This window comes from Triticum urartu, unplaced genomic scaffold (genome assembly GCF_003073215.2).
Source record: "Triticum urartu cultivar G1812 unplaced genomic scaffold, Tu2.1 TuUngrouped_contig_6458, whole genome shotgun sequence".
Taxonomy (NCBI): Eukaryota; Viridiplantae; Streptophyta; class Magnoliopsida; order Poales; family Poaceae; genus Triticum; species Triticum urartu.
The window spans coordinates 11713-21134 of NW_024117222.1; the positions used below are offsets into that span (position 1 = coordinate 11713).

General features: G+C 44.0%; 2 protein-coding genes across 4 annotated transcripts; one reads left to right on the forward strand and one right to left on the reverse strand.

Moving 5' to 3' along the window:
• The first annotated feature begins 3772 nt into the window (after positions 1 to 3772).
• LOC125530640 (E3 ubiquitin ligase BIG BROTHER-related-like) lies at positions 3773 to 6085 on the forward strand. The gene is made up of 8 exons (XM_048695027.1): positions 3773 to 3931; positions 4238 to 4400; positions 4495 to 4702; positions 4795 to 4859; positions 4957 to 5031; positions 5196 to 5326; positions 5475 to 5586; positions 5699 to 6085. Exons 2-8 carry the CDS (start codon positions 4275 to 4277, stop codon positions 5738 to 5740), a joined length of 759 nt encoding a protein of 252 aa, XP_048550984.1. The 5' UTR covers positions 3773 to 3931; positions 4238 to 4274; the 3' UTR covers positions 5741 to 6085.
• A 97-nt stretch (positions 6086 to 6182) lies between these two features.
• On the reverse strand, positions 6183 to 9378 carry LOC125530641. 3 transcript variants are annotated; one of them, XM_048695028.1, is made up of 5 exons: positions 9355 to 9378; positions 8220 to 8338; positions 7987 to 8108; positions 7541 to 7884; positions 6183 to 6656 (listed from the first exon to the last, which is right to left on the reverse strand). In XM_048695028.1, the coding sequence occupies exons 3-4, from the start codon at positions 8106 to 8108 to the stop codon at positions 7626 to 7628; spliced, it is 381 nt and encodes a 126-aa protein (XP_048550985.1). In that variant the 5' UTR covers positions 8220 to 8338; positions 9355 to 9378; the 3' UTR covers positions 6183 to 6656; positions 7541 to 7625. The 3 variants fall into 3 exon arrangements, with proteins under 3 accessions (XP_048550985.1, XP_048550986.1, XP_048550988.1); XM_048695029.1 differs by having other exon boundaries at positions 7656 to 7884; positions 8517 to 9373; XM_048695031.1 differs by lacking the exon at positions 9355 to 9378 and adding an exon at positions 8517 to 8571.
• Positions 9379 to 9422: the final 44 nt, after the last annotated feature.

Sequence of the window (9422 nt, forward strand, 5' to 3'; positions counted from 1 at the left end):
TCTAGCGTGGCAGATTGCAGAGAAATAACATCGAATGGCTGTTAAATGGACACCTCCTGAGAAGACTGGCATGATAAATAATTGGACATAAACCTGGCTGTACCTCGAAAAAGGAAGAACAGAAACTTGATTGTGCACGGCGCGAGGGCACGGTCCAGAACTGGAAGCAGAGTGTTCAATGCCCTGAAAAACAGAGAAAAGAACCAAGTTAAAACTAAAACCAGCTTCGAAACAGGCAGATATAACGAAAGTTAAGGAGAAACTGTCTCCGTGGGCTATTTACTCTAGGTGATTGGCCGGAGCCCTGCCTAATTATGGGTGTACACAGCTACAAATGGTAATTATCTGCACCAACTGACACAAAATAGTAGCGCTCCAACGTCTTGTCCCTGTCAACCTGAATGAACTAGGGACACGCCACAATGAGCTGAATAAACCAGCTTGTGTGTCCTCCATCACTCGGTTGGTTGACCCTGGACCCCAATTTTTGGACCTTTCTTGGCAGTTGGCACCCAACCAAACTTCTCATGAGAAGGCCACAATGCGTCGAGATCGACGCAGGATGTCGAGATCTGGCGTGGCCAATGATCTTTCTCAGCCACACGTGGTTAGGGGGCGGTCGCTGGAGCCAGTTGGGAGATGGTGCACCTGATCCGGACACGGAAACGACGGCGGAGACACGAGCGAGAGGAAGAAGAAAGAAGATCACCAGGCAGAGATGCATGCCAAGAAAGATATTTCATCCTCGAACGAACGGTTAAAACTGAGTGTGCACGGACAGTAGCACACAGTCCAGATTCAGGAGCACGCTGGTCAATGCACAGGCAAAAGTGACTGGGGGAACAAATTTCATCCATCCAAGGTCATTTTCACAGTTCAGACAAGCAAAAGTGACTTGATCGACGTAACTTGCCACACTCACGAGCTCTGACGGCTGACGGTAATACACAAGTGTATCCTTTTCTTTTTCTTTGTTACCAGAAAAGGGCCATGATGGGATTATTTGGTGGCGTCTTTTCAAAATGGCCGGTGTGAGGGTCCTGTGTTTTAATGACCGCTGAAAGAGATGGCCATTTCAAAAGAAGAAGAAAAACACTGAAGAGATGACACTGCTGTTGGTTGACCCTAGGCCCCAAGTCTTTGGCCTTTTCTTGGCACCAAAGCAATCTTCTCATCAGACGGCCACGGAGACTTGCTCGACGTCGAAATCGACGCGGGATGTCGAGATCTAGGCGTGGGCGGCGATCTTTGTTAGCCACACACACACATGGTTTGGCTAGGGGGCGTTCACTGTAGCCGATAATGTCACATGGCGCACCTGATCCAGACACGGGGACGACGCGAAAACGACGGCGGAGGCAACAGGAGCAGGAGGTAGAAGAAAGAAGAAGAAGAGGAGCCGCTGGTAGAATCTGGACCACCAGGAAGATCGCAAACAAAGATAAGTTCATCCCAAGAAAGGTGCATTTCATTTCATCCTCGAAATGGCGAATTCGCCACCTGAAAACAAGGATGGCACGATAAGCAACTGAAAATGAACTGACTGTGCATAGACAGGAGAGGACACAGTCCAGAACCCAGAGCACACACCGGTCAATGCTGAGGATTCAGATAGACAAGCAAAAGTGACCGGAAAGAAGAAATTACATTCAGGTCATTTTCACATCACGTAGGAACCGAGGCAGCGAATCGCAAGGCACCCGATACGATACGTCGCGCTCGCGGGATCCGACTCACTTCAAATGCACCTCCCTACGTCAGTTTTTGCTTTTATTTTTTGCTTGTGCCACTAATAGAAGTTCTGTCTTTTTTTTCTTTTTGGCGGGGTGGAACAGAAGTTCTGTTCTTCCTCTATATATACTGGGATAATGCTGTCTACTTACCTGCCATTTTGAAACCAGATCCAGATCAGATAGACTGTGTTGATGAAAAATTGAGGGAGAAGGAGATAAGGGGAAGACTTGGAGGCCCCTGATTTTATGATAGAATATGACATCTGACTGTCCACATTTATAATAGTAGGCCACATAAATCACCTATCAGCTATGATCTCATAGATCTTGCTTCTCTCAACTTGAATTTGGAAAACCACTAAAAAAAACCATGAATTAGGAACACAAGAAGCTGAATCAGCTTGACATCCTCAGTGTCCACATAATAGTAGTATATACATCAGCCATTACCCATGATCTCACAGATCTTGCATGCTTTCTCTCAGCTTGAACTAGGAACACAAGGAGCCTAATCAGCTTGACATCCTCACTGCCCATATAATACTAGGCTATGCACATCAGCAGGTAGCTATGATCTCATACATCTTGCCTCTCACCACTTGTATTAGGAGCATAGCTGAATCAGATTGGCATCCTCCATCCCTCATCACCATTACTTAACTGTTGACCCTGAGCCCCAAGTCCTTGCCATTTTTCTTGGCACCCAATCTTCCGGTGTCGACACTTGAGAAGTTGAGATCAACACTACTCAGAAAATCTGTCCCACAAAGATTTCTTTGACACGAGATGTCGAAATCGGTTGCGTGGTCGGTGCTCTTAGCCACATAAGACCGGTGCTGATTGGGCGAGGGAGGGGCCGCGAAAGGGATAGCTACCTAATCATGTGTGTTAATAATCATGTCAGTCTCTGGTTTGAACCTGTCAAGATTCTCCATACACTTGTAGCACCCAGTGGCAGATCAGCATTGAACATAGCAAACTTCTTAACCAAGTGTGTTTGCACATGACCTGGATGGAGCTAATCATGTAATTAGGAACCGTATATTACGGTGTTGTTCTATACTGTCTCATATAAGAGGATAAAAATATGTGGTCAGATGCAGGTCCATGAACATGCTCCTAGATTCAGAGGGTTGTCTGCATTATTGCCATTATTTTGCAGTTCCAAGGAAGCTACAGGCGGTTTTTATTATGATCCCAAGAGCATAAAATCTCTGTCTGAATTCAGCCCCATGTGACGCGTCTAGTTAACAACAACAGGAGCCACAACTACCGCTAAACTAAACAAATAATAAAGCCTCAAAATTAAGCAGCATGTGGTGGATGATGATCATTACAGTCAGGAGAGGAGACTTTGGAGTCGACGCCGGTGCTGCAACGAACAGCGACGTCGACGACCCGCCTGATGACGCAGCCGTGCCAAGTCATCGAAGTGAGGTCAGGATAAGCCAGTTGTGATCATGCAGCTGTTCACAACTGGAACCGGCATGACCTTAAGCGCAATTATCATGCATAACAACTGGTTAACAAGACAATCCTGAGTTGAACACTATAATTTAGTTCAGTTGGAGTATGCAGTGAACCTTTTGCTTGCCACCTGTGAAGGATAGGGACAGGATATCTTCAGGCCTAAGTCAGATCTCTTTCTGACCTAATACATGTGTTAATCTATAATTAGTTTTTTCATTGATGGGAAATACCAGGAATTCCTAGTGCATATGTTTATAAAAAAGAATGTGGTTAACATATGTAGAGGTAAAAAGAAAGGAAGGAGGAAGAAAAAATAAAGGCAGATCATAAAATCTGAGATGAAAGCTCCTCAACAGTTAGTTCAGTTGGGGTATGCAGTGAACAGAGACAGGAGGATTATCTTTAGGCCTAGCCTCTTTCTCCCTCTACACATTTTGTACATTTCCCGCGCCTCTCCCTTTGCATATATTTATAATTTGTTCATAAATTTATATACCGTCGGGGCCTCCTCCACAGCTCTTTTTTCTAGAAAAAACAGAGCGGGCGGTCCGCGTATATATAAGTAAGCACTTTGGAGGCAGCTAACCAACCAACCACCCCCTCATTAACAAAGCACCCAACCATCCAACCTTGAGAAGGTGAGAGCTCAGCTGGGAGAAGAGAAGAGAACACAGGAGAAGAGCAGGAAAGGGAGATCATCATCAGGCTCTGAAGAAACGGAGAAAAAAGTAAGCATCTCTTCCAACCAATCCTCCTGTTCATGATTCTTCCCCCTTCCTCCCTTTTCTCCTCTTCATCGCAACGGAGCTCTGCGCTTCGCTTCCGCTCTGCGCCTTCGGTCTTCCGAACGAAAGATCCTCCTCAGAAATTATTACTGCTACTTCTTTTGCTTGTTCTAAAGAAAGAGACAGAGAATTCTTTTTCTTTCCTTTTTTGGAAGCAGAATTGTCATGCTCCATCAAGGAGGTTGGAATGAACCTGCTTCTTAATCAGAAACTATCTTTGATCCCAACTAACACTGGAGGTTGTTGTAGGTAACTAACCGGTGGTTGCTGCCTGACGCCGGCGGCCATGGCCACCGTCGGGCCGCCTGGCGCCTTTCGGAGGATCACCGTGCACTACAGCAGCACCGCCGGGGACGATGCCAACCACGATGACTTCCTCGAGTATGTGATCGGTGATGTTCTTCAACACCAGGTACGCTTCATATTAGCATCTGCACTTTTCAAGAAAAATTCTGTGGTCAACTGAAACCTTTTTTTTAAGTAACAGTTCTCATTTGTTTTCTTAGGAGGGCCTGCACCAATCCTTCGGCACAGGGGCCCCTGGTGCATCCTGGAGCATGCATTGCTGCCATGGGGAGAGCAGCCGTGGCACAGCAGCAGAAACCTCAGGAACTTCAGATGAACAGATCGCAGCTGACCTCAAATACGCCAGGATGCTGCAGGAGATGGAAGATCTGGATGTGGACACGCCTCCCAACGACGACGAACAAGACGGTACGCGATGCTTTTGATTCAGTTCAGCCAAGGCACATGATGTTTGCTGATCATCATCTGATATATTGGTGTCTTGTGTGGCTTAAATTCAGATATAAGCTGTGTGCCTTCCCCATCTGACACCGATGATGACGATGACCGCGGCGACGAAGAGGAGGTGATTTATTATAGGAACCAATATTTGTAGTTGCTTGCTTGTTAAGCTAGTTATCTGCAGCTTGCATCAAACTAAAAATTCCAAGACCGGTTTGCAGACTGCTAGGCAGGATGATGATGATGACAACGACGACACCAACGACGATGTTGATCCAGACAACATGACATATGAGGTTTGTCTTCAATGAATGTCCCACAGTTTCTTTTTCTGTTACCCGTAAAGGCCCCGTTTGGAACGCGAGATTTCTTTGTCAATAAATAGCATGCCGTGGTTGGTTGTTTCGTCAGAAAATTTGTTTGCTGATTCCAGACCCTTTTTTCTGCAAAAAAATTCCAGGAAAGGCAGGAACTGGTGGAATCAGTGGGAAATGAGAGCAGAGGTTTATCTGATGAGCTCCTGTCATACTTGGTGCCATGGAAGTACAGGTCAGGATCAGGGTTCTTCTCAAGGAAGACAAACCATGATGAGTGAGTCCAGAACCTTCTCAATCAAATATGAAATCCTTACTGATGATAATTAATCACTAGTGTATTGCTGGAAATTAGTTAATCTTTTGGCAGTAAATCTCTCTTTGTCACTGATGAATCTCTCTGTTTCTTCAACCAATGGATGCAGCACTTGTACTGTGTGCCTGTCTGCTTTCAGAAACCGGGAGAACATCATAACCCTGCCCTGCAAACATAATTACCACGCAAGTTGCATTAGCAACTGGCTCAAGATCAACAGGGTGAGTGTTAAAAATTGCTTCTTTTTTCACCTTTTGCCGAAGGTTGGAAAAAAGTCATGGCTTTGTGCAAAAGTGCAGTTGCTGATATGTGCTCAACTGTTTTGTGAAACAGACCTGCCCAGTTTGCAAGTATGAAGTGTTTGGGCCCTCCTAGCATGTCATCAGCAGCCAATCGAAGCTCACAAGGCGGCGACGCGTCATCGCGGCGCTCGCTTGCTACGCCTACTCATTCAGTACAAAAGAAAGAAAAGATAAAAAAAAACAGAATTTTAGTTTGATTTCACTGTCAAAAGGAAGGAAAAGGCACACAAAAAACAGATTTTTTTTAGTTTAAGTTCAAAAGCAGATATTTAGTTGGATTTCACTGTCAAAAGGAAAGAAAAGGAAAAAAATATAGATTTTTAGTTTTAGTTTACTGTCCCAAAGGGTGTCTACCCCACTGTAATTTTTGGCATGTGCAAGTGTCCTGATGGTTCAGAAACTTATATTTTTCTGTCCTTGTCATGTTTGTACCTGCTATTGTGGTGCTGTGATGCTACACCTCTCTTGGATATGATACTACTTATGATGACAGGCCACTCAAGTCACACATGATAATAACAAAGGTATCTGAATGTTTCATCAGTCTAAGATCAGCGACTGTTCCAGCAGCACAAATAAAAACCACAGCATGTCATTGTAGGTTAAGTTAATACTACAGGGTTGAACTGCTATCAAAGCCAACTCACACTCTCTAAGGTAACCGAAGGTTTCACCGATATATGATCACTAGAATGTTCCAGCGAAACAAGATATAGGAAAGAAAAAGAAAAACATGTAGTAATCTAATGGCAATTTCCAATCAATCATAACTCTTGGAGTAGTCAAACATAGGTTGGCACCAATGTGGTTTGTCACATGTTCCACGCATGAACAGCCTGCTCTCTGAGAGTTCATGGGTGATGAGATGGTCGAGATCGTCCATGCCGTGTACAGACTCCGCCATTGGAGTCAAACTTAGGTCGGCGATAACACAGTCTGTCACATGTTCCATGAAAATCCAGTCTGCTTGGGATAGTTCTTCAGGCCCTCTGCAGATGAACAGGCAAAATATTAAACATTTAAAGTTTGACTTGGCAAAATATTAACCAAAGGATAAACAGATCATCTGGACAAAGCAGGGTTGCTATGGCATAACTACAATAAAGCTACATTTTTAGAACCACAGAAATAAAAAAGACGGTGGGGATCGTGGAGAGATGGGCCCACTTGTCAGCAAGTGAGTTTGAAAGAAGGTGCTATGGTAAACATGAGGACTGCAATGAATTATGGTCTACAATTTAATCAGCTTTGGTGTTCTGCATCTGAAGACTGAAGCTATCTGTAACTTCAGTTTCAGTGCATAGATCAGCAAATGGATGATAAACAAAATAACAACCAGAGGGGGATTGGTTGTTACACACCCCAATTGCCAATGATCAGCAATATACACAACTTAACTAGAAAATGCCAGGAATCAAAGCACACTGTGTATATGTAGTAAACAGCTAAAAGAACCATGTGCAGCCTTTGAACCAAGTGTTAATCAAACAGAAAAAAAATATATGGGTAGTTGCTCCTTTTTTTATATGAAAAACAAATGAGATGAGAGGTTTCATCAAATATCTACTACTGCATTTGCATTCTTAACTGTAGATACCGAATTGTCAGTATTGCGAAATGCCAGAATGTTTGAAAACTTAATTAGCAAAAATAAAATATCTAGTGATGTCTGCACTGAGTGTAACAAGTATCCAGACTGTCCCAAGAATATCACAATGGATCAAATCAATATAATACCAATACTCAGGAATGCTCAAGTAAACCAGAGCATGGTAAAGGAATAACAAGAAGATGCAAAACTCAGGAAGAAAGATATGATTCTAGCAAAGAAAGGGTGACACCATAAAGAAAATCTTAGTATCACAGAATTTACTGTTACATCCTTCAGAAGACTAGGTGTGGGTGATTCTATCAGACTTCAAAATCAGTGGTGCCTGCAATTTCATGTATGACCTTGCTTATGGAACTCGTTTCAACTCTTCACTAACATGAACATCTGGGCATTCGTGCAACAACAGGAGAAGGTCCTTTGTAATTGTTTGGAGCTTGCTCTCCTCTGGTCGAAGATTATTCTTAAGAGTACTCTCGTGAAACAACTGCAGAGCACCCTGTGCTGAAATTTCTTGCACGAAGTTGTGCAAATCTTCAAGTTTTCCTCTACGCTGGGTGTCGAGCAGCCACTTTTCTTTAAGACTGTCGGAAAGACTAGCAAATGCACTGCTTGAAGGACAACAAAACGAAAATATAATAAATGAGAATGACACAAGAGGAACTTTATACGAGAAAACTGTTATTCACGCAACCAGAAATGCAATTTACCTAGTAATCCCCCGAACAAGACCCCACTTGTATCCAACATCCGCAGACTGCCTATGCCCAAGGTTGAACCCCTCTTGGGCAGCATCCTTCTGCCCTTCTGTCATACCATCCCTATAGCCCATCTACAAAGAAACCAAAAGCCTTACTTTCAAACTTTTTGGACATCACACAAATTCATGATTCATGACATCACACAAACTCTGTATCAAATTGAAGTCAAAATATTCACGTACCTTATGAAACTGGTCCTGCCTGTGGGTCCATTCTCTGTGTAAGCTGGAATCATGTCCTGTAGAATCTGAAGCATCACACCAGGAGTCATCATCTGCAGCAGCAGCATCTTCACCATTGCCTGAATCAAAATTGGTGGAAAACAATTAGCTGTGATGATATGGAATGCTATTTTTTTTGTTCAAACAGAAGCTACATTGTTAGAAACTGTATCCAAGTAACATACATGGCAACAAAAGACAGACAGAAGGTTGCAAAATCTAGTGATACTGCATCAGAACAAGGCTAGGGCACTATACCACAGAAAAAGACGGTGGAGATCGTGGAGAGATGGGCCCACTCATCGGCAAAGGACTTTAAAGGGACGGAGGTGGTGTTACGGTAAACATGAGGGATTATGGCCTACAATTTAATTGGCTCTGGTGTACTCAATCTGCAGCTTCTGCGGCTATCTGTAACTTTAGTTCAACGCATAGATCAGCAAATGGATGACAAACAAAATAACCATGAGAGGGGGCACCGGTTATTTCACACCGCAATTTACCCAGGATCAGCAATGCCCGCTAGATTTATGTCATGTACTCCAATACACACAACCTAACTAGAAAATGCCAGGAATCAAATTGGATAGGAATTGAAACAGGATGCACGCGCACGCGCACTGGCCGAAGCCTAAGAACTCCTACCTGGTTCTGTTAGAAACTTGTGAGTGATATACTATACTTATCATGTCGTCGTGAAGAACAGACCTCCCCTCCCAGGAGATATTCTGCATATGCGATCAGCAGATAAAATTATCATCATTCGGCCCTCATGTGTAACATCCAGAAATCCACAAATGCTCCTGGGCCCCTGTAACACAACTAGCCCCCCGTACGCACATATCCTATCCTATACCTCTACCGTACACACTACTATGTGTAGTTGCTCTGTTATCTGTTCTAGGCTGTGGCTGTCAAACAAAAATAGCTTCCTGAAAAAGAAAATTTTGAACCCCTCCTATATACCTCTACCTTACACACTACTCGTACTCTCTACTCTCTACTGCTGCTCTACTTGGTGATAGCCTCGCCAACGTCGAGCTTCACAAAACGGCGGAAACGCCGGTAAACTGGCGATATGGGACTAAACATGTACCAGCCGCAGCACGGCATCCTCCTACCACAGTGCACGGTCGACGCCGGCGCCTCCCGTCGCTCCGCAGG

What these genes read in the sequence shown, in the direction of transcription:
- LOC125530640 (XM_048695027.1), top strand. Translation starts at nt 4,275, where the DNA reads ATGGCCACCGTCGGGCCGCCTGGCGCCTTTCGGAGGATCACCGTGCAC. An exon ending in GTGATGTTCTTCAACACCAG is followed by an intron (nt 4,401 to 4,494) that starts GTACGCTTCATA and finishes TTGTTTTCTTAG; the next exon opens with GAGGGCCTGCACCAATCCTT. An exon ending in ACCGCGGCGACGAAGAGGAG is followed by an intron (nt 4,860 to 4,956) that starts GTGATTTATTAT and finishes ACCGGTTTGCAG; the next exon opens with ACTGCTAGGCAGGATGATGA.
- LOC125530641 (XM_048695028.1), bottom strand. Translation starts at nt 8,108, where the DNA reads ATGGGCTATAGGGATGGTATGACAGAAGGGCAGAAGGATGCTGCCCAA. An exon ending in CTTGTTCGGGGGATTACTAG is followed by an intron (nt 7,885 to 7,986) that starts GTAAATTGCATT and finishes TCCTTCAAGCAG; the next exon opens with TGCATTTGCTAGTCTTTCCG.